A 25,110-nucleotide genomic window follows, 5' to 3' on the forward strand; every position below is an offset into this window, starting at 1 on the left:
GCCAATAGCTTTACTCCTTTATGTTGGAATTACAGTACAGAAATGAAAGAGGAGTTTGGGGGTAGGTTTGGTTTGGTTTGGAAATGAATGTTGCTTTTGTCACCTGGCCTAAGTGAGAAAGCAAAAGTGCTCTGCTACCGAAAAAGTGATAAAATTGCTTGTTTTGCCAAGGGGAAGCAGAGTCAAAAGGAAAAGAGAGAGAAATTTATTTGATCCATTATTTTAAGCTGAAGAAGAGTCACATGTCTGAGGCACAAAAGAAATCATTAAAAGAATGGCAGGGAGGATTAACCAGCAAGCATGTTAGAACAGAAACAGATTTAAAACGGTTGAGGTATAGTTAAGAAAAAGTTAGTAAACAGCTTAGTAGATTTGGAAGGCAGGAACTGGTCTAAATAACCAGTCCATTCTATAAGAGATACATAGATCCACTAATGTTTTTAGCAACATTTTTTTTTAAAATTATTTTTATTTATTTATTTTTTGTGTGTGGTACGCGGGCCTCTCACTGTTGTGGCCTCTCCCGTTGCGGAGCACAGGCTCCGGACGCGCAGGCTCAGCGGCCATGGCTCACGGGCCCAGCCGCTCTGCTGCATGTTTAGCAACATTTTAATTTTAGTAATGGAACCTATGTAGAAAATGCAAATCTTAGAAGAGAGGCAGGATGGTTAGGAAATGGGAAGGGTATAAAAAGGAGTGCATTCAGGCAACGCGTGTCCAGATTAAAAATGAAACCTGGTGGAATAGTGAACACCAAGGATGTGTAGGCTGGTGATACACAGGACAATTGTTGTTTCACTTGGGCTGCTAATCAGCATGTCGGGTCAGCCTTTGTCAAAAAGAATTACACAGGGCTCATTCCAAGCGTGTACCATTGTGACTCGCTGAGTCCATTTGAGTCGCACTGAACCAGAACTGGGGCCGAGCATGACGCCACACTTGGGTCATCATTACCTGGAGTCTATAAAGCAGCTCCCCAGGAGCTCGGTGTGAACACTGGGGACAGGCCAGTTCTGCCTGGCACTGGGACAGATTACTGCTGCTCAGAGCTGCCGATGGATGACCCTCGCTGGTGGACGAACAGAAGTTTCCATACCCTGTCCATGGTGAGCCTGTAGATGTAAGCAGAGCTGACATGGCTAAAACATGGGCCATCTTCTGACATTAGCCCAAAGAATTTGTCCATGTTACAAATTTCATGTAAAACGGAGATATACCTGCCACTTCTGCATCATGATAAAGACGATCTTGTTTGACTTGATGGAGTAAACTGTCCAAAGTTGGAGGGTTTGGCGGGCCCCTGTTTCCCTTACACTCCCCCGCACCTCTAACCTTAGCACCTTCTTCAGGCTCCTCTTGTGGCTATCGGAGGACATTGTTGGCTATTAGCTGTCACATACCCTTTTTAGTGGGGAGTTTTTGTCTTTCTCCAGATGCCTTGCATTGCAGATGTCTGTCTATCGCTGTTGTCTGTTTCGTCATTTTTAGACAACCATCTACACAGCTGCAGTACAAGCCTCCATCCTACCAGCCCCAAGAGATCTTGGGGTTCTTTCTGTGACAGGGCTCTCAGAAAATGTAACTTACACGGTCCCATATAAATTGCCTCTGCAGCAATATGGACTCAGATCTTTATTCTTACATGCAACAAAAGCTACAGCTTTGCTACAGTTGGGGATGATTTGTGAGGAATGACTTACGCATAGACCGGTAGCTAGAATGGATAGAGTTGTTAGTCCAGCTGAGGAAGTCACGTCTTACTCAGATGCCTCTCCATCTGCCTGTGTGCAGTCCCTTCCCACTCTCGACTGGCTGTGTGGCTCCCCTGTGCTTCTTTTCGCTTCCCTGTTTCAGTATGTGTCTACCAAGACCCAGCTTCCTCCCACTTAATACGGGACAAGTATCAGCTGGATAAGGTACACATGCTTTAGCCTGCTAGCCCATGGCTAGGAGTATATATCTTAGATTCAGCCAGGTCTGGGTTAAAATCCAAGTCAACTTAGCTGTGAGTCCTTGGGCGTAACTTGACCTTCCTACACTTATTCCCCCATCTGGAAAGTAGTGCCAATGATAATAATGCCCAGTTCACGGGCTGCTGATGGATCAAAAGAGATAATTTGCTTATTGCATGTAGCAGAGCCTCGGGTACCATGGTGAGCACTCCGTGGAACAGACATGGAGTTGGTTATGATCTGGCTTCATTTCTAGCTACCTTCCCAGCTGCACACATCCATTCCATTCAACTGTAAGCTCCTTTTGAGCAGGAGAAGCCTGGCTCCTTCACGCCGAAGCCCGGAGCCTCGCAATATGCCTGGCAGGTGTTTCAGTGCTCTGTAAAACTAGGGCCAAATCAAGTAAGCCGCATGAAGCCGTGCTATACCACACCTCTGCTTTACACATGCTGCCCACCTCCTTCTCCTCCGGCCAATGTCCAGTCGCCTTCACAGCCTCCAACCTGGATGATTTCGGGCTCCCCCTGCGCTCTCTCCCCAACCCGAGTCCGTTGATTCACTTGCTTATCTCCCTCCTAAGTATATATAAGCTCCTCGAAGGCAGGGCCTTATTTACTTGACTCTATCTCCACAGCCCTTGACACAGTGACTGTCACTTAAGGAAGATCAGAATGTGTTTGCTGAACAAAGGCTGGAGGTAGGGCTGAATGTAAATAAAAGGATGTGCGCAGAGAGACAAGAATGCAAGGGAGAGGAAACAGCTGAAAACTGGTGATTTGTTACTATGGTGATTTCTGAGTAACTTTTGTTTGGGAGGATGGGAGAAGTTTTGTTCTTGTTTCTGTTTTCTTCTTAACTTCATCTCCAGCAGCTCAGGAGGAGAACAGCTGTACTTAGCAACCCTAGGGTAGAGCCAGAGAGAAATGGAGCTGCTGTGTGGCAAGGGAGGAGGTGGGTTAAGACCAAAGCAGGGCATCAGTGCCTGAGCTGCTCGAGCCAGATCATGAGTTACTCTTCATTTTAGCAACAAAGGGAAGGGGAGGACATAGTCGGGTCTTCTGAAAACCGCAGTAAGAAAGAGTGCTTTAAGCCATAGTGTAAAAAATAAAATAAAAACTATAGGACATAGCAATGCCCAGCTCCTGTCACATCATTAAATCTATCTTTTAATGAGGAGCAGAGCATGTTTCTCAAAAGGCAACATGGGGTAATTAGATCCAGGTCCTACTGACTGGGTAACTCTGGGAAAGTTACTTAAATTCTGTGAGCCCAAGATTCCTTACTGTGGAATACCCTTTCAAAGTTGTTCTGCAGATTGAATGAAATACCATATGTGAAGTACCAAGAAGAAAGTAAGTTATTAATAAATGGTAGCTATTGTTACAATTCATTTTGGTTGTTATCCTACTAACCTGCCTTAATCCAAGTTTAACTGTCAGTATCAAAGGAGGTCAGAAGCTCTGATTGGTTTTAGAGTCTGGGGAAAAAGCAAACAAGTGGTCAACAGAGCTTCCCTTTACCTCTGTGTTAGATTTACTTCCTCCTTGTGTTGGGGTACAGGCCACCTGTTATAACAAAAAGACTCAGTCTCACTTCCCCCAGAAAATTAGTGGCTCACACAGGATGGATATTCATGCCTCTCTCATGTTACACTCAAGATCAGAGCTTTAGGGTGGTTGAAGCTGTGCTCCACAAGGCCTTCCAGGGCCCAGGTTCCTTCTGTCCTACTGCTCTGCCATTCCCTGGTGGGTTGCCATCCTCTGCCTGGTTAATGCCAGTTTACCGGCACCACATCCACTTTCCAGCCCACAGGAAATGGGAAAGACAATGGAGGGCAACCCAGTCTTTCTTAAGGAATGCAAGGGTTGAGTATATAGCATCCACTGTCAACCAACTGGCCAGAATTAAGTGACATGGCCACACATAGCTGCAAGGGAGTCTGAAAATTTTAGTCTTCAGCCTAAAACTCTGTGACTGTGGAAGAAGTGGGGTGGATTTGGTGGCACAGCTACAAGTCTGCCACACCCCTCACCAGCTTTTATCCTGTCAGTAGGATACTACTACTCATTTATTTTCAGTCATGTGGATTTGGGCCTCTGTCCCTTCAGGCCCAGGGCAACCCTATCTGACACCAGAATCCTGCAAGCTCTCAGAAAAAGGGAAGATAAACAGCTGTGCTGTCATCATTAAGGAGATAACCTCAAGTTCAATTATTCTGCAAGACAACACTCTGAGAAAAATCATAATCTGCCTCATGTATATGCCAAGCAAAAAGTCACTACTGAATTGCTTTACCATAAATTTTATAATAGCGTTTATAAAATGTTTGCTGGTATATAAACTAAGTCTTCCCTTTTTGGATTTGTTAACATACATCTGACTGGATTTCACCTGCCAAGTAGGTCATCAACAAGTGATCTAGCCCACATAACCCATGTTCCTCCCATATAAAGTGGCCACAATTTGTCATCCCAAATACTGTTTTTATGGCTGCTGGGGAAAGCATCACTGACTGCCTTCAGTGGACTCCGTGTTCTCCTCTTCCTGCTTGTTATCCCCCTCCTTTAATTTCATTGTGTCTGTATTGGTACTCAGCTTGCGTTCATGAGTGAGACCTCTTGAGAAGGCTTCACTGGAGCAGGTACCACATAATCAACCAGCCTGGGCCCACCAGGGGTAAGGAATGTAAACTCAAGGGAAGGCAGAGACTGTCCTCATTTCCTTTAGGCGAGGAGGTGGTGGGAGGAGGCTGCCTAGAGGCGGTTGGCCTCTCTGCTCCCTTTGTCCCCGTCATCACTGTCACAGTGGTTCCTTGTCCCGGTAGAGACCGGGGAATTAGAGAGGGGTCAGTTTTCTGACAGCTACTTTATCAGCATTCACACCAAAACAGCTGCTGAGAAGCTTTGAAATTCTAAACCACTGCAAGGGATGCAAAAGTTATGACTGCTGGTGTCGCTGATTCCTTGCAACTTGAGAAAGTGCCAACATAAAGATCCAGGGGAGGAGGGACCAGGCTTCATGTCCTGCTTCAAAGAAAAGGCGCCAGCCTCAGTTCCAAAAACAGTGCAAATGGCCCCAACACCAAATTCTCAGGGCAATAGATTTTGATGGGCTCTGACTTCATAACCAGATAAGTAATCGGTGGAAAGCGGAGGCGCGGTCAACACAAACATGAGCTCAAGGGCAAAAAGAAGAACAAAAATATGCTTATTCAAAGTCCATTCTGTTTCTTTAAAGCAATGGATCTTCTTGGCTGGAACTGGTGAATTAAAGGAAAAAAGAATTCACTGTTTTTTTAAAGGAGGAGGCCGCATTTGCAGAATCATCTGGCAAGGAACCTCTGTAGAGACTGGAAAGATTGGCAGAGCTGGGTTTTGTCCGGCCTTGGAGAGTGAACCCCCTCGGCTTTCATTCTCTGCGTTGGTGGGGAGGGGGTGTTGATGACGGCCTTGGAGAGTGAACCCCCTCGGCTTTCATTCTCTGCATTGGTGGGGAGGGGGTGTTGATGACACCTTGTGCGTCACAACAGCCGCTTTGTGCTAATGTGTCTTCTTGTGGCTCCGCCAGGTGACAGCCTGACCCTTGGGCCCTTGGCCTTTTAAGCCCAGAAAGCCAGTCTCTGCCACTCTGGCCCAGATGTGACACTGACTTTCCCGTTTCTCTTTGCTGGTTCACGAATAGAAGCCCACATTTTTGTTTTTATTTTTGTTTTTCTGTGGTTGTTTTTATAGAACAGAGCCAAGGAGAGTGGAAAGAGGCTTAACTCTAAAGATCTACATTAGGAAGAAACATCTTTGTCGCATCTTTTGTGTTTCTGAAAAACTTCAGGTTGAATAAACCAGTGCTGGTTACTATTCCATGCCCCACGTGGATTGCCCCAGATTCTAGGGATTGTGGCTCAAAAGTCAAAGCATCAGAAGGCCAGGCTGAACGTCCCAAAAGGAAAGGGTGAAGGCAACAAGATGAAAATGAGAGCAAAATACAGAATTTTTCTGCCTGGTGCCCTAAACAGGTCCCTTTGCCTGTAACAGGCATCCAAAGAACAACAGTACTTTGCTTCATCCTCCACCCCTTCTTAGAGTCGTGCCAGTGTGGGGTCTTCAGGCCCTCACTTACAGAGAGGTCCTCAGTAACCAGAGCTCCTTGGTTGCGTTTCAAGGGTGACCTGAACGAGTACTGTCATCCTGGGTTTACTGGGTTTCCCCAGGTACCTAGGACATGGGGCCCAGAGATTCTCAAGAACCCACTAACCCAGCCACCCCATTCCTGATTCTATTATCCCAGGTTCTGCCACTTGCCACCTACATGGTCCTCTGAGTTGATTATATATCACAGCTTTGCTTAATCTGTGCCCCTAATTAGATTTTTATTGGGGGTTCTATGTGCTTTCGCCACTCACTCTCAGCTCTGCTCCCTCACTGCCTCTTCCCAGCACAGATGTGATGAAAACACACTCAGAAGTCTCTCTGTCCTTTGGTACCTTTAATCTTGACACCTTCTGGAAGGAGAGGTTGCCTCTTAACAGGCTTGGGAATCAATCACTTTCTCTACCTCTCTTAATTTTTCAGTTCACAATGCATACTTCATCATTGTGTGGTTGCTATCAACTTATATACAAATTAAGTCAGTAATTGATAAGATTAAAAGGACCTTTCTTATTAACAAGTAAAGGTGATTTAGTCTCATTTTTAAAACTGGTGGATTCAGTATAGAAAATCTGAGAAATAAAGAAACAGAGAAGGAAGAACATCATTCATGGCATTATCCCCTACATACCACCAGCAAGCATCTTGGTATCTTTCCTTCTAAAGAATTTGCTAGGCATTTGTTATATACTTGCAATCATGTGATCCTTCTTAGTATAACAGGAAAATATTATAATATTTTCCATTAATTATAATATTAATGAAAAATATTATAATATTTCCATATTACTAATAATTTTTTGTAAGTATAAGTTTCAACTTGTGCTTAACTTTACATTATGGCCTTACGATATGCTTAGCCGTTGCCTTCTTAAATAATTAGCATATTTATAATTTTTCAAATTATAAATAACACTTCATAGGATCTCTTCATGTGTCTTTTTTTTTTTAAGTCTCTAGCACAGATTTAGAGGTTAAAGAGCAAACCCATTTTTAAGATTTTTTGATAATATTGAAGTTGGTTTACAAAAAGTTATACATTAATTTCTGCTTCTACCAGCAGTGTATGAGAATAGTCATCACTGTTGGGCAAACATCTTTTTAAATGATTGTTAATTTAGAAGTGAAAGTATCTCACTAATCTAAATTGTGTTTCTTTGATTACCACTGAAGGGAAATATATTTCACAAGCTGTTTTTTACTTTCTTTGAATTGCCAATTCACATGCTTTCCCATTTACCTAATCTTAGAGTTTTCTTATCTATATAAATTCCTTATGTGTTAAAATGTTAACCCAAGAGAATTGAAAGCATATGTCCACACCAAAGCTTGTTCATGAATGTTTACAGCAGCACTATTTATAATAGCCAAGAAGTGGAAACAAACCACATGTCTATCAGCTGATGATTGGTAAGCAATAAGTGATGTATCCATTCAATCGAATACTTTTCAGCCATAAAAAGGAATGAAGTACTAAGTCACACTACAAACTGAATGAATCCTGAAAATGTTACGCCAAGCAAAAGTAGCCAGTCAAAAAATCCATGTATTACATGATTCCATTTATGTAAAATACTCAGGGAGCTTCAAGATGGCGGAAGAGTAAGATGCGGAGATCACCTTCCTCCCCACAGATACATCAGAAATACATCTACATGTGGAACAACTCCTACAGAACACCTACTGAACGCTGGCAGAAGACCTCAGACCTCCCAAAAGGCAAGAAACTCCCCCACGTACCTGGGTAGGGCAAAAGAAAAAAGAAAAAACAGAGACAAAAGAATAGGGACGGGACCTGCACCAGTGGGAGGGAGCCGTGAAGGAGGAAAGGTTTCCACACACTAGAAGCCCCTTCGCGGGCGGAGACGGTGGGTGGTGGAGGGGGGAAGCTTCAGAGCCACTGAGCAGAGCGCAGCCACGGGGTACGGAGGGCAAAGCGGAGAGATTCCCACACAGAGGATCGGTGCCGACCAGCCCGAGAGGCTTGTCTGCTCACCCGCCGCGGCGGGCGGGGGCTGGGAGCTGAGGCTCGGGCTTTGGAGGTCGGATCCCAGGGAGAGGACTGGGGTTGGCGGCGTGATCACAGCCTGAAGGGCTTAGTGCGCCACGGCTAGCCGGGAGGGAGTCCGGGGAAAGTCTGGAGCTGCCGAAGAGACAAGAGACTTTTTCTTGCCTCTTTGTTTCCTGGGGCGCAAGGAGAGGGGATTAAGAGCGCCGCTTAAACGAGCTCCAGAGACGGGCACGAGCCGCAGCTCTCAGTGCGGACCCCAGAGATGGGCGTGAGACGCTAAGGCTGCTGCTGCCACCAAGAAGCCTGTGTGCGAGCACAAGTCACTATCCACAACCCCCTTCCGGGGAGCCTGTGCAGCCCGCCAAGGCCAGGGTCCCGTGATCCAGGGACAACTGCCCCGGGAGAATGCACGGCGCGCCGCAGGCTGGTGCAACGTAACGCTGGCCTCTGCTGCCGCAGGCCCGCCCCGCATCCGTACCCCTCCCTCCCCCCGGCCTGAGTGAGCCAGAGCACCCGAATCAGCTGCTCCTTTAACCCCGTCCTGCTGAGTGAAGAACAGACGCCCTCAGGCGACCTACCTGCAGAGGCGGGGCCAAATCCAAAGCTGAACCCCAGGAGCTGTGAGAACAAAGAAGAGAAAGGGAAATCTCTCCCAGCAGCCTCAGGAGCAGCGGATTAAATCTCCACAGTCAACCTGATGTACCTGCATCTGCGGAATACCTGAAGAGACAACGAATCATCCCAAATTGAGGAGGTGGACTTTGGGAGCAACAATATATATATATTTTCCCTTTTTCTCTTTTTGTGAGTGTGTATGTGTATGCTTCTGTGTGTGATTTTTGCCTCAATACCTTTGCTTTTACCATTTGTCCTAGGGTTCTGTCTGGTTTTTTTTGTTTTTTTTTTACTTTTTAAATTTTTTTTCTTAATTATTATTTTTTATTTTAATAACTATTTTATTTCATACCCTTCCTTTCTTCCTTCCTCCCTCCCTCCCTTCCTTCCTTTTCTCCCTTTTATTCTGAGCCATGTGGATGACAGGGTCTTGGTGCTCCAGCCAGGCATCAGGGCTGTGCCTCTGAGGTGGGAGAGCCAAGTTCAGGACACTGGTCCACAAGAGACCTCCCAGCTCCACGTAACATCAAATGGTGAAAATCTCCGAGAGATCTTCATCTCGACACCAAGACCCAGCTCCACTCAACGACCAGCAAGCTACAGTGCTGGACACCCTATGCCAAACAACTAGCAAGACAGGAACACAACCCCATCCATTAGCAGAGAGGCTGCCTAAAATCATAATAAGGCCACAGACACCCCAAAACACACCACCAGATGTGGACCTGCCCACCAGAAAGACAAGATCCAGCTTCATCCACCAGAACACAGGCACTAGTCCCCTGCACCAGGAAGCCTACACAACCCACTGAACCAACCTTAGCCACTGGGGACAGACACCAAAAACAACAGGAACTATGAACCTGCAGCCTGTGAAAAGGAGACCCCAAACACAATAAGTTAAGCAAAATGAGAAGACACAGAAACACGTAGCAGATGAAGGAGCAAGGCAAAAACCCACCAGACCTAACAAATGAAGAGGAAATAGGCAGTCTACCTGAAAAACAATTCAGAATAATAATAGTAAAGATGATCCAAAATCTTGGAAATAGAATGGAGAAAATACAGGAAACGTTTAACAAGGACCTAGAAGAACTAAAGAGCAAACAAACAGTGATGAACAACACAAAATATGACATTTAAAATTCTCTAGAAGGGATCAATAGCACAGTAACTGAGGCAGAAGAATGGATAAGTGACCTGGAAGATAAAATAGTGGAAATAACTACTGCAGAGCAGAATAAAGAAAAAAGAATGAAAAGAACTGAGGACAGTCTCAGAGACCTCTGGGACAACATTAAATGCACCAACATTCGAATTTTAGGGGTCCCAGAAGAAGAAGAGAAAAAGAAAGGGACTGAGAAAATATTTGAAGAGATTATAGTTGAAAACTTCCCTAATATGGGAAAAGAAATAGTTAATCAAGTCCAGGAAGCACAGAGAGTCCCATATAGGATAAATCCAAGCAGAAACACACCAAGACATATTAATCAAACTATCAAAAATTAAATAAATACAAAGAAAAAATATTAAAAGCAGCAAGGGAAAAACAACAAATAACACACAAGGGAATCCCCATAAGGTTAACAGCTGATCTTTCAGCATAAACTCTGCAAGCCAGAAGGGAGTGGCAGGATATATTTAAAGTGATGAAGGAGAAAAACCTGCAACCAAGATTACTCTGCCCAGCAAGGATCTCATTCAGATTTGACGGAGAAATTAAAACCTTTACAGACAAGCAAAAGCTAAGAGAATTCACCACCAAACCAGCTTTACAACAAATGCTAAAGGAAATTCTCTAGGCAGGAAACACAAGAGACGGAAAACACCTACAATAACAAACCCAGAACAATTAAGAAAATGGTAATAGGAATATACATATCAATAATTACCTTAAATGTAAATGGATTAAATGCTCCAACCAAAAGACTAGATTGGCTGAATGGATACAGAAACAAGACCTGTATATATGCTGTCTACAAGAGACCCACTTCAGACCTAGGGACACATACAGACTGAAAGTGAGGGGATGGAAAAAGATATTCCATGCAAATGGAAATCAAAAGAAAGCTTGAGTAGCAATTGTCATATCAGACAAAATAGACTTTAAAACAAAGACTAAAACAAAGACTGTTACAAGAGACAAAGAAGGGCACTACATAATGATCAAGGGATCAATCCAAGAAGAAGATATAACAATTGTAAATATTTATGCACCCAACGTAGGAGCACCTCAATACATAAGGCAGATACTAACAGCCATAAAGGGGGAAATCAAGAGGAACACAATCATAGTAAGGGACTTTAACACCCCACTTTCACCAATGGACAGATCTTCCAAAATGAAAATAAGTAAGGAAACACAAGCTTTAAATGATACATTAAGCAATATGGACTTAATTGATATTTATAGGACATTCCATCCAAAAACAACAGAATACACATTCTTCTCAACTGCTCATGGAACATTCTCGAGGATAGATCATATCTTGGGTCACAAATCAAGCCTTGGTAAATTTAAGAAAATTGAAATCATATCAAGTGTCTTTTCCCACCACAACACTATGAGACTAGATATCAATTACAGGAAAAAATCTGTAAGAAATACAAACACATGGAGGCTAAACAACACACTACTTAATAACCAAGAGCTCACTGAGGAAATCAAAGAGGAAATCAAAAAATACCTAGAAACAAATGACAATGAAGACACGATGACCCAAAACCTATGGGATGCAGCAAAAGCAGTTCTAAGAGGGAAGTTTATAGCAATACAGTCCTACCTTAAGAAACAAGAAACATTTCAAATGAACAACCTAACCTTACACCTAAAGCAATTAGAGAAAGAAGAACAAGAAAAACCCAAAATTAGCAAAAGGAAAGAAATCGTAAAGATCAGATCAGAAATAAATGAAAAAGAAATGGAGGAAATGATAGCAAAGATCAATAAAACTAGAAGCTGGTTCTTTGAGAAGATAACCAAAATTGATAAACCATTAGCCAGACTCATCAAGAAAAAAAGGGAGAAGACTCAAATCAATAGAATTAGAAACGAAAAAGGAGAAGTAACAGTTGATACTGCAGAAATACAAAGGATCATGAGAGATTACTACAAGCAACTCTATGCCAATAAAATGGACAACCTGGAAGAAATGGACAAATTCTTAGAAAGGCACAACCTGCTGACACTGAACCAGGAAGAAATAGAAAATATGAACAGACCAATCACAAGCACTGAAATTGAAACTGTGATTAAAAATCTTCCAACAAACAAAAGCCCAGGACCAGATGGCTTCATAGGTGAAGTCTATCAAACATTTAGAGAAAAGCTAACACCTATCCTTCTCAAACTCTTCCAAAATATAGCAGAGGGAGGAACACTCCCAAACTCATTCTATGAGGCCACCATCACCCTGATACCAAAACCAGACAAAGATGTCACAAAGAAAACTACAGGCCAACATCACTGATGAACATAGATGCAAAAATCCTCAACAAAATACTAGCAAACAGAATCCAACAGCACATTAAAAGGATCATACATCATGATCATACACCATGATCATACACCATGATAAACTGGGTTTATCCTAGGAATGCAAGGATTTTTCAATATATGCAGATCAATCAGTGTGATACACCATATTAACAGATTGAAGGAGAAAAACCATATGATCATTGCAATAGATGCAGAGAAAGCTTTCGACAAAATTCAACACCCATTTATGATAAAAACCCTCCAGAAAGTAAGCATAGAGGGAACGTTCCTCAACATAATAAAGGCCATATATGACAAACCCACAGCCAACATCATCCTCAATGGTGAAAAACTGAAGCCATTTCCACTAAGATCAGGAACAAGACAAGGTTGCCCACTCTCACCACTGTTATTCAACATAGTTTTGGAAGTTTTAGCCACAGCAATCAGAGAAGAAAAGGAAATAAAAGGAATCCAAATTGGGAAAGAAGTAAAGCTGTCACTGTTTGCAGATGACATGGTACTATACATAGAGAATCCTAAAGATGCTACCAGAAAACTACTAGAGCTAATCAGTGAATTTGGTAAAGTAGCAGATACAAAATTGATGCACAGAAATCTCTAGCATTCCTATACACTAATGATGAAAAATCTGAAAGTGAAATAAAGAACTCCCATTTACCATTGCAACAAAAAGAATAAACTATCTAGGAATAAACTTACCTAAGGAATCAAAAGACCTGTATGCAGAAAATTATAAGACACTGATGAAAGAAATTAAAGATGATACAAACAGGTGGAGAGATATACCATGTTCTTGGATTGGAAGAATCAACATTGTGAAAATAACTCTACTACCCAAAGCAATCTACAGATTCAATGCAATCCCTATCAAGCTACCACTGGCATTTTTCACAGAACTAGAACAAAAACTTCCACAATTTGTATGGAAACACAAAAGACCCCGAATAGCCAAAGCAATCTTGAGAATGAAAAACGGAGCTGGAGGAATCAGGCTCCCTGACTTCAGACTATACTACAAAGCTACAGTAATCAAGACAGTATGGTACTGGCACAAAAACAGAAATATAGATCAATGGAACAGGATAGAAAGCCCAGAGATAAACCTACACATATTTGGTCACCTTATCTTTGATAAAGGAGGCAAGAATATACAGTGGGGAAAAGACAGCCTCTTCAATAAGTGGTGCTTGGGAAACTGGACAGCTACATGTAAAAGAATGAAATTAGAACACTCCCTAACACCATACACAAAAATAAGCTCAAAATGGATTAAAGACCTAAATGTAAGGCCACAGACTATCAAACTCTTAGGGGAAAACATACGCAGAACACTCTATGACATAAATCACAGCAAGATCCTTTTTGACCCACCTCCTAGAGAAATGGAAATAAAAACAAAAATAAACAAATGGGACCTAATGAAACCTCAAAGCTGTTGCACAGCAAAGGAAACCATAAACAAGACGAGAAGACAACCCTCAGAATGGGAGAAAATATTTGCAAACGAAGCAACTGACAAAGGATTAATCTCCAGAATTTACAAGCAGCTCATGCAGCTCAATATCAAAAAAACAAACAACCCAATCCAAAAATGGGCAGAAGACCTAAATAGACATTTCTCCAAAGAAGATATACAGACTGCCAACAAACACATGAAAGAATGCTCAGCATCATTAATCATTAAAGAAATGCAAATCAAAACTACAATGAGATATCATCTCACACCAGTCAGAATGGCCATCATCAAAAAATCTACAAACAGTAAATGCTGCAGAGGGTGTGGAGAAAAGGGAACCCTCTTGCACTGTTTGTGGGAATGCAAATTGATACAGCCACTGTGGAGAACAGTATGGAGGTTCCTTAAAAAACTACAAATAGAACTACCATATGACCCAGCAATCCCACTACTGGGCATATACCCTGAGAAAACCATAATTCAAAAAGAGTCATGTACCAGTATGTTCATTGCAGCTCTGTTTACAATAGCCAGGACATGGAAGCAACCTAAGTGTCCATCGACAGATGAATGGATAAAGAAGATGTGGCACATATATACAATGGAATATTACTCAGCCATAAAAAAAAAATGCAACTGAGTTAGTTGTAGTGAGGTGGATGGACCTAGAGTCTGTCATACAGAGTGAAGTAAGTCAGAAAGAGAATAACAAATACTGTATGCTAACACATATATATGGAATCTAAAAAAAAAAAAAGTGGCCATGAACCTGGGGCAAGACGAGAATAAAGACACAGACCTACTAGAGAATGGACTTGAGGATATGGGGAGGGAGGAAGGGTAAGCCAGGACAAAGTGAGAGAGTGGCATGGACATATGTACACTACCAAACGTAAAATAGATAGCTAATGGGAAGCAGCCGCATAGCACAGGGAGATCAGCTCGGTGCTTTGTGACCACCTAGAGGGGTGGGATAGGGAGGGTGAGAGGGAGGGGGAGATGCAAGGGGGAAGAGATATGGGGATATATGTATATGTATAACTGATTCACTTAACAAAGTGAATATAACAATAAAGCAGAAACTAACACACCATTGTAAAGCAATTACACCCCAATAAAGATGTTAAAAATAAAATACTCAGAATAGGCAAATCCACAGAGACATAAAGTAGATTCGTGCTTGCCAGGGGCTAGGCTGAGAATGTGATGGGAAGTAACTGCTTAATGGGTACAGGTTTCTTTTGGAGTGATGAAAATGTTCTGGAATTAGATAGTGGTAATGGTTTCCTTTGCAAATATATTAAAAACCACTAAAGTGTATACTTTAAGAGGGTGATTTTATGGAATATGAATTATATCTCAATAAAAATAGATAAAATTTTAAAATGCTAACCACAGGGAACTTTTCTAAGGTCTAAAAAGGGGTGGTGGAAGGCCTGAAGAACAATCAGTGCCCTAATTCTCTCAGAACCCTTTGTTTGGCATAGACAGTTAAAATACATCTTTATTTTTATCGCCATTTCACTCTTGTCTTAACCTTGACATCCCAAGTGAAGTGAATGTAAGAAGAAAATGTTCTTCGCTCCTTTTGGAGCATTTCCACAGTTTGGTATTAAAACCTCATTTGCGCACTTGGGTTTGGGACTGGTTCCAGCAGTTAGTTGACTGCAGTGTTAAATCTCACCACTGGGGTTTGATGCTTCCATTTCTTTTTTATTAGGTGCTTGTGGGTCCCTGGGCATTGGGGCACGGAAAGTTGTACAGAGGGAAGGAGAACTGCCGGAGTGTGAGCTGCTGCCTTGTGGCGTGGGGGTCATTTGAACAGGAGAAGCCAGAGAGTGGAAGCCAACAAATATTCTAGGTGCCAGGAATGTGGCTTTTTCTTAAAGTAATGTGACATTTTAAGAGTGATTTCTATTAGTTCGGTTCCCTTGCTGTGCGGTGTGGAACAAGGTCCATCCTCCTCGCCCTCCAGAGGGTCTTTGCAAAGCCATGTGTAAATGATCGAATGGGTCCAACTCCACCTCTTATTATTTCTGAAGCAAAGTTTTGACTTGATTTTTAAATAGGCTCTGGTTCTCCCATTGCTGCATGTGGCTAGTGTCTACATTGTAGATACTCCTGCTTTTACATCAGCCTTCTTACCCCAAAGGTATAATATTTTATCACCTGTGTTTGTGGGGGGCTCTTCCTCTCAGGGCTCCACCAAGAGTAGAAATCTGTTATTTTTGTGCTTGGAGGAAACATTACATGTATAGCTCAGTTTATGCAGTAAACGTGTTCCAGAAAGTTTATACGATGTAAAGCACATCATGTTTTCAGTGCAGTAGGACAGCTCCCTTTTACATCAAGGAACCCAGTGCTAACTCCTTCGTGGTGTATATAAATACCGCTCCACATCTAGGAAGTATCAGGAAACTAAGGGCTGCTTTAATGGCATTGGCTAAACGTTCATTAAGATGCCAAACCACATCAGGGAAGCTGGTGACTCACCACGCCTGGCGTGGTCCCAGCACCCCTGCAGAGCCCACTGTCTTAGGGGGTATGGGCCGTGAATGTGGAGCAGTGGGGCCCAGTCCCTGAAATCAGGGCCTTCATTAGTCACGCACATGAGGTTGGGTTCTTCGGAGTCAGGGGTCTTCCCCACAGGTCTCTCCCTCCACACCTCCTACCCTCGCACCCACACCCTTGTGGGTAGCCAGGATTCCGTGGAGCAGGAGGCAAGGCTAGTGTAGAGGCGCCATGTGCTGGCCGTGAAATCAGTCTGTCTGGCTCCAAATCCCATCTCCACCCCTGACTGAGCTGTGAACAAATTCCCAAACCTCTCTGTTCCTCCGTTGTAAAATGAGGGGAAATAGCAATCCCACGTCTTAGGACTGTCATGAGAATTTAGTGAGACAACATGTTCCAGTACATAGCACAGCGCCTGGCTTGGAGTGAGCTTTCATTTGATATTGGTCATCACTGCTGAGATTGGAGCCTTCATCTCTGTGGTGCCTCATCCCACCAAAAGATGTTTTTGTTTTCTATTGCTGTGTAACAAATTATGACAAACTTAGTGACTTAAAGAACACCCATTTATCAGCTCACAGTTCTGAGTCACAAGTCCGGGCACAGTGTGGCTGGGCTCTTACGCAAAGCTGAATTCAGTGTATTGACTGACAGCGTTCTCATCTGGAAGCTTGACTAGGGAAGAATTCATTTCCAGGTTTCTTTGGGTTCTTGACCCAGCTCATTTCCTTGTGGTTGTAGGACTGAGGTCTCTGTTTCTTTGCTTTCTGCCAGCTGGGAGCCGTTCTCAGCTCCTAGAGGCCACCCACATAGCCCCCTCTGTCTTCAAAGCCAGCAGTGGAGACTATCCCTCCCATGGAATGCCTCTCACACTTTGAATCTGCTCCTCTGGAAAGAGCCTATCCCTTTCAAGGGCTCACCTCATGAAGTCAGGTCCATCTAAGATAATCCCTCTTCTGTTAAAGTCAACTGTGCCAAAGAAGATAACCTAATCACAGGAGTGCTGATCCCATCATCCACAAGTCCCAGGGATTATCCAGGACTTAACCACTGGAGGTGGGAAACTTGGGCACACCTTAGAGATCTGCCTACTGCACCACCTTTTCAGCAAGGCATGTACTTCACGCCTTCCTTCCAGTTGGCAGCAAAAAGGATTTTCCCTCACTGGCAGAGTCCTGTGTGCTCTTTTTTCATAGCGGAGCTGGGGCCACTGGCTGGACCCAACACCAGTGCTGTGCGTGGTTCAGGCCTCAAGTATTTACATCTCTCAAGTGTCATCCCAGCTGCAACCTTTTCCCTGCTTCAGGGCCTTGGAGAATGTTTGTGCTTCAAAGAGGGTCCAGCCTGCTTTCTCTCCAGTCATCCCTGGCATCTCTGCCCTGGCTGTCCCCAGAAGACAGCACTGCCCGCACTCCCTATGGGGTGTCAGAACCCAGGGTCCCACAAAGAGAAAAGCCACACTGTAAAGGACTGAAAATGCTAAAACATTGGGGTGACAGATGCTGTGGCCCAACTACCATTGCTACCAGTGAGGCCCTCCTCTCTCTCTAAATGTCCTGCTTCTGGTAGTTATGTGGGGAAAATTAAGGAAAGCCTTCCCTAAACTTTCAAGGGATTAGTTTTCCCTATCGAGAACACAGCAGAACACCTCAGGTTGACTCTTGTGAGTATTTCTGATTTTACAAGAATCGGGAGTCCCCTGCCGTGAATCTTCTGTGCTGAAGTCGACACATTTCTGATGTGTCTCTGCCACATCGTATCCTTTTGCCTCATGCTATTACTATTGACTGGAAAAGGGTGTTTGCTCGTTAAACCGCCAGTTTTTGCTTTTCTCCCAGAGAAGTGTGTGAAACTGGGCAGTCTATCTACAGTTCAGCTTTCAATACTTTTCCAGCTGTCCCCATCTGGGTTGCTTGTGTTTGGTTTCTAGGTTCTTAGTTCAGTTCCCTTTCTCGTTCTTTTCCTTTCATTGTGATACCTGCCCAGGTAAAGCAGAGACCAGCTAAAGGGATGGTGAATGACAGCCCCAGGAAACATGCCACATCAGAGCACAGGCCAGTGTGGCTTCACCATCACTCTCCAGAGTCTGGGCTGTTGGGAGCAAGGATGCCACTTATGCTGGAGGGCCCTTCACTTCTCCACACCCACCTAGGCTGGTTTCTGAGGCATCGCGCTTACACTGCTGAGATTAAAGTTATTTGTTGTCAGTTTCACCTTCCTCCTCCTGCCATCCCATTTATGTGTCTCAAGAGAAAGTAATTTGCTTTTGCAGAAGACTGCCAGTGGCCTTTTTCCTTTTCTGGTACCTAGCTCTCTCACACACCTAAAATCTCACAAGTCCTGCGATGTTATAACCTGGGCATACAGATGTTGCTTTATTGATTGGCATATGAGGAAATGTGAGCGTATCTGTGTTGAATGTGCGTCTAGCAGACCAGACTGGGGTCTGTGGCATCAGTGGAGGGAATGTACGTTTGACCAGACTCATTCTGGATCGAAGTAGCCTATGCCCAGAGTAGCAGACAGATTCCATCCTTCATGTCAGCTTCAGTCAACCACTCAAGGGCTATGTGAAGAGGGATTCTGAGGCCACACGTGGTGTAGCACCAGAAGGCGCTGTGATGGATTGATGACGTCCATCATGCCCGCTCACAGGAAGGGGACGTGGCAATCCTTGAATGATTCTCTCTTTGGCAATTTCTGCCCGAGTTGCTTAATGCTCTTGTGTCACATATGAGCAAATTAAGGAAATTTTAAGTAAATCAGGTTTTACTTACATAGTAGAAACAGAGCCCTTCCGTTTACAGAAGAATTGGAGAATAGGGGGCTTCACCACAAGAACAGGGTCCTGCTGGTCACAGTGCTGTGCATCAGTTTTTCTAGGCATAGCAAAGCACAGAGGACGATGGTCATGAGGTCATGATGTATGATTTACTGATCAGAGTCCCTCCAGGGCCCCACTTTCAAGTGGCGTTATTCACCGTTTCCCAGTGCCCCACGGATCTTGAGCAAATGTATTAGTGCATTATATGTTCATGATGGACCCACAGCACAGGCCATAAAAGCCACACCACAGAACTGTACGAAATAAGGATGTTTTTATTTTAACCCGAATGCTCAGAACTTTGCTTCGTGGCAAGGAGCCCAAAGTCACACTGAGTACAACTCATATAGCATCTTCTGATTCTTTCATCAGGAAATGGTTAGTCTGACCACCTCAAGTGGGAGGAAGAAGACCACAAGTTCGTATACAGATATTTTCATTGTGATTAAGTTTTAATGACCGAGCCCACATTTACCGATTTATTTCATTTTCTTCATGTTTGTCAGTGAAGTGAAGAGAGTACACAAGATCTGTGCAGAAACATTGCTTACTCAAAATGGTACACACACAAAGTGGTATAAAAGAGAATTGTTTTCTCCAAAATGATTCTGATAGAGTTTGGGTTTTTTGCATTTACTCATTTAACACATATTTTTTGAGCTTCTACTGTGTTCCAGGCACTGTTCTGGACACTGGAGATGCAATGATGGAACAAAAACTGAAAAATAATCGCTGCCTGCAAGGAGCTTACTATTTGTTTCCTTCCATTATTTCATAGAATTATATAAAAGCTGTTAGGCATTTATTACAGTGGTAATACGTTTTTTAGTAGATTTTTGAAAGATTATTCTTTTCTTAGTTTGGTTGGATGTAGGGTCCTGTTTTCAGTAAGTTTCTGATGTAGGGTTTTGTTTTGATGGAATTGGAAGGGTAGTTTGTACTGAGAGTTCTCATTGGTTTTAGATTCTTGCCTCTATCACAAGGAGCAAACTTCTAGAGAAAAAAAACAGCATTCTGTCCATTCTTTAAGCTGCCGTTTTCCCCCTAGCATGCCCATTCTCCTAAGGAAGGCAATCACATGCATATAAGGGAAACAGCACTTAAACTGTTTCAAAGATATAGCTATAATTCTTTTCCTCTTCATAAATCAGGATTTCTTGACCTTGACACATTTACATTCGGGGCAAGGTGATTCTTGGTAGTTAGAGGCTGTCCCGTTCATTGTAGGATGTTTAGCAGCGTCCTTGGCCTCTTGCCACCGGGTGCCAGCAGTACCCCTTACCCTCAGGCTGTGACAACCAAATATGTCCCTTGGTCATGGACAGCAAAGTCACCCCCAGCTGAGAACCACTGATATAAATGATGTGATTCTGTGATTCAGGTCTCACATCCTCTAACTAAAGCAGATCAGTGAAATTCCTGAAAAGAGGACCTGGGACAAGCAGTGTCTTCTGTTGGCCTTTGTAAGACGCTCAGGACAGTGTTCCGCCAGGGAAGAGTTAATGTGAAGTGAGCAAGATATTTACCAGTCTTATGAAGCGACACCAACAACAAATGGTGAAACTCCTTCAGTCAGTCATGCCTTGGAGATATTTTGCATTTCCTATTGGAAACTTGTTAAAATCATATTCATTTACCGTAAGTTAGAGAGCATGTTGGACACAGTACACTGTAAGTTAATCTGGAATGATTTACGCGTAAATGTGTTCCAGATTTGGTGAGCTCAGCTCAAGCAGCAGGCGGCTCGTTTCCAAACATTTCCATTCTCAGCTAACGAGATTAAATTCAGTAAGTATTTATTGAAACATGTAATGTGAGAGGGCTTTAAACAGTCTGATATTGCTTCCATGACCCCGGCCAGCAGGAAAGCAGTGCTCTGAACAGTACCTCCCAAGAGTCTCCGTATCTGATGTGGCAACCCCATTTTGGTTTGCAAGATACATAGAGAAACTGGCTCTTTTCATTTCCCTTCACCACCTCAAGTCCCTTCCCATCTTGTACCAGCTGTGTTCTCCCCAGTGAATACATGTAATCACACATGATGTCATGTATTTCTTATTTGGTTCTTTGGTCCCAAATGGGCCACTTTTCAGAATTTTGGCAGGGACATCCATTGCATGTCCTACCTCCCTGCTGTCAGCTGGACAGGGTATTACAGGACATTGCAGTCCAAAGTGGGGTCATTTAACCAACTCACCTTCCATTTCTGAATCTTCTTCACTTCTCACACATGCCAATAGATTCAAAACACAGGGCACACTACTGATAAAAATTATTGGAAGAAGAGCTGGCCTTGATGCAGAGAGAAAGAAAGGGTGAAAGAGAAACAGTGGGCTAGAGAATCTTCACTCATTCAATTGCTCTTTATTGAGCACCTGCTATGTGCCAGGCATTGGCTATATAGCTATGACAAAAACGGACAGAGCCCTGCTTTCCTGGAACTCGCAGTCTATTGAGCAATGAGACAAGTGGACAGGCCATGTTTTAATATGGCGCAATAGATGCCGTAATGAGGGAAGTCAAGATATCATGGGAGCACTTAGGAAGAGCACCGCCCCAGCCTGGGGGATGGCAGGGAAATCAGAGAAGGCTTTGCAGAGGAAGTGGTGTCTTGACTGAGACATGAAGGATATATTGTGTATCAAAGAGGAGGGGGCAAAAAGTGTTCAAAGCCATGTTCCAAAGACGAAAGGTGAGTGGGAAAAATAGAACCTTTGACGAACTGAGAAGTTAGGCAAGTTTGGATAGCAGAGTGTGAGACGGGAAGATTGAAGAGTAAGCACAGAGGAGCCAGCAAGGATGTGCTTCAGGATTCTGACTTGAGCACCTTGGTGGTACCATTTACTGAGACCAGCGCAGAAGAAGTAGGTTTGGTTTGAAGGAGGCTGGGGTGACAATGACTCAAGTTTGAATTCACCACTAATTCTAGAACATGGGAATGAGTTTTTAAATGTTTCTGAAAGATGTCAAAAGCTAATGGAAATTTGAAAAGTTAATTAGCAGGTTTAAATGATGTTGTTACTGTAGGCTGTCGTGACATCCTGCAAATATACTCAGACCTCTTAGTTTCGGCCAATTGTATTTTTTTTCATCCAGTAATTATTTCTTAATTTTGATACTTGCCATCATCTTATTGCTTAAAATTTACCAAATGTGTGCCTGAAGAATGGGTACCCAGGAACGAAGAAGTACAGTGAGCTGTTCAGGGGCTGTCTTCTGGCTTTTCCAACACTCCTGCACCCTGTTCTTTAGATTTCCTTTGCCATGATGGAAGTTTTTATTCTAGGATTGCATGCACTCATGTTTGAAAGCTTCCACTACTTTTTAGGGTGACTAGAGAAAAGCATAAGTTAGTATTATTGGACTCTCTTTAGGCAGGTGTGTGATATTACAGAAGTGTAAGGGTGCAGACCTCATGCGAGGAAAAATGCTGCATGGTGAACATCGTACTCTGTGTTGATCCCATTGCCCGGAGCATCTGGGGAACAAATGTGATTGTCAAGTGAAAGGCACTGACATTGCTTCCAGCCGTCAACCGTAGCCACTGCTTTTCATGCCCCTCTAGGCCTGAAATATCCAACAGTGAGCTTTATAAACGATTCCTCTTTAATAGTCAAGCAACCCAGCCACTAGGGGGCGTCCAAGTTCATGTGCCTCTTTTTGTTTGTTTGTTTTCAACAGGAGTTTAGATAATGGGCTGTGTGCAATGTAAGGATAAAGAAGCAACAAAACTGACGGAGGAGAGGGATGGCAGCCTGAACCAGAGCTCCGGGTACCGCTATGGCACAGACCCCACTCCTCAGCACTACCCCAGCTTCGGCGTGACCTCCATCCCAAACTACAACAACTTCCACGCAGCCGGGGGCCAAGGACTCACCGTCTTTGGGGGTGTGAACTCTTCGTCTCATACTGGGACCTTGCGAACGAGAGGAGGAACAGGTCAGGATTAAGCTGCTCTTAAATCTTTTGGCAGTTGAACGTTTGTGCTCCTTTGAGGATTCAACATTTAAGTTTTTAGTCACTGTCTGCCTAGCCACTACCAGATAAGGGGCTGTTAAAAATGCTGAAGGTTGATGGACAAATCTAGGTGCTGGCAACAGTGGTGCAGGGGACCCCAGTAGCTGCTCTGTGAGAATCCTGCAAGGGTTACGAGAGACAACCTGCTGCTGAGTCACTTGAGGCCAGCAGAAGTCCCAGGACTGGATCTGAATATGGATGTTTTGAGTTCTCCCAATGTGAAAGCACTCCTTCCCCGCATCCCCCGGTTAAGAGCACTTACAGGATAGTGCTGCCCTTTCAGCTGCCTAGCCTCCAGCCTGCCTGTCGCTTCCCAGCTGGTGAGGCCATTTGGCCACATTATTTTTTGGCCGTTTGTCTTCATTGATTCCTTCTCTGATGTTCCCATCATCTTCAGTATGGCAGAGTTTATCAGCCCTCAGGTATTTTCATGTATCTTTTGTAGTTTAAAATCAAATCTTATGTATCCTTAAGGAATCTTCTCATATTTCTTTTAGGTTTCTTTCTCTTTCCCTAGGCTGTGTTTCACTGCCATGTGCATTTGCTGACTTAGCTAATAACTTTGTAAAATATCTGGCCTACGTTCTCAGACATATGTTTTCTGAAATATTTGTAAGTTATCTCATGCATCCTTAGTCTTCCAAAGCCTCTCCCAGTATGTGAACCATGGTAACTAGATATTTGACATTATACGTTCCAAAATTGTCTTGTTTATTACAAAAGTTTTTAAAAATATACATCAACCATTATGCTGTCAGCTCATCTGGGAGCAGATGTCTTAAATAACAACCCATTGTGCCTTTTTACCTTGGGAGTTGGCACTACCAAGGCTTCAGCAGATGTTTTCTTCCCTCTCTACCCAACGGGACAGTATAGCTATATCAAGGGGACCTGACCCAGAGCTGTGGGCAATTAACTACTTCTGTTCTGCCAACACTTCACACTCTGCTCGGTAGAAAAAATATTTTATGTTCACCCTTATGTTATGGGGAATCTAGCTTTTCCTTTAAAGCAGGCCTTGCATGGGTGACTGAAGGCTGGGCACACTTACTCAGCCTTCCTGGGAGGCACCTGGAATGGAGGGCGGAAGGAAAGAGGCCGTCAGGCAGTCTAGGGACGTCTGTCTCTGGAGGATGCTGGAGGACAAAAGGAGCCAGAAATGCCCCCAGCACACGTGCCCTTTGCCTGCTGGGAGAAGACAAGTACTTTGCCAGCCGGACTCTGAATTCTGCTGACACAGGCACTGACCTTGTGCGTTCACTCGTGAATGCTGGATATGAATCCTGTGTCTGCAGGTATCATTCATAAAGTCACTAGAGGGGGCTCCTTGCCTTGAACGTGTGGGTCTGTAACACCGTCAGGGACAGTGTTAGTATAAGAGGGCATCCGATCCCTTATGAGACGTGAAAGTTAAAACAATACTCGCAAATGTTGGTGGATTTTTCTGCCTGAATTATTTGGCTTTATCATATATGCACGTCTTTCTCCTCAACGTTGCTTTCAGTGCTCTAAGGCCAGGAACAGTGCCTGTGCATCCCTGTGACCTCCTTTGACTCTTCCCTCCGTCCCTAGAAGATAAAAACACCCTTTAACTCTTCCCTCCGTCCCTGGAAGATAAAAACACCCAGTGATTTCAGGATTCTGACTTGACTCTTCCCTCCGTCCCTAGAAGATAAAAACACCCAGTGAGCGATGCAGGGAGACAGTGGGCAAGTGGAAGTATCGTCCTCCTGTGCCTTGTCTTCCACACGGTGGAGCTTAGGATTGTTTTTAAATTCTGAACTGAAGGGAATCTGTTAACAGAGTATTAAATGAGGATAGGCATGGCCTTACAGGCTCCCACTCTGTTTTAAGCCAGTCTCCTTTCTAATTGTTCAAAGAAATCTTCGAAACGTTTTGCATTTTGTCAAATGAGCCCTGCTGCTTTGCATGGTCAGACCTTCTGCGTGCCATCCCTCCTGCAGGAAGTCCCGCTTGGGATGGGGTGGACAGTCAAGCCCCCTCTCTCCCTCCAGTTCTTGAATAGTCCCCAGGCACATCTGTTCCCTTGGAACTACCAACACAGCAAAACAGCAGC

General features: G+C 43.7%; 1 protein-coding gene across 5 annotated transcripts in view; it reads left to right on the forward strand.

Annotated features, from left to right (window-relative positions):
• FYN (FYN proto-oncogene, Src family tyrosine kinase) overlaps positions 1 to 25,110 on the forward strand; it is a 209,662-nt gene that overhangs the window by 133,632 nt on the left and 50,920 nt on the right. For 3 of the 5 annotated variants that reach the window (XM_067702330.1, XM_067702326.1, XM_067702328.1), the window contains one exon: positions 22,698 to 22,955. In XM_067702330.1, the coding sequence (XP_067558431.1) occupies positions 22,709 to 22,955 (247 nt within the window). In that variant the 5' untranslated portion in view covers positions 22,698 to 22,708. Of the gene's footprint in view, positions 1 to 7,677; positions 7,817 to 21,618; positions 21,709 to 22,697; positions 22,956 to 25,110 lie in introns of those variants that run through there. The other 2 variants (XM_067702327.1, XM_067702329.1) reach the window with 2 other exon arrangements.

The sequence above is a fragment of the Pseudorca crassidens genome, chromosome 13 (genome assembly GCF_039906515.1).
Source record: "Pseudorca crassidens isolate mPseCra1 chromosome 13, mPseCra1.hap1, whole genome shotgun sequence".
Classification (NCBI taxonomy): Eukaryota; Metazoa; Chordata; class Mammalia; order Artiodactyla; family Delphinidae; genus Pseudorca; species Pseudorca crassidens.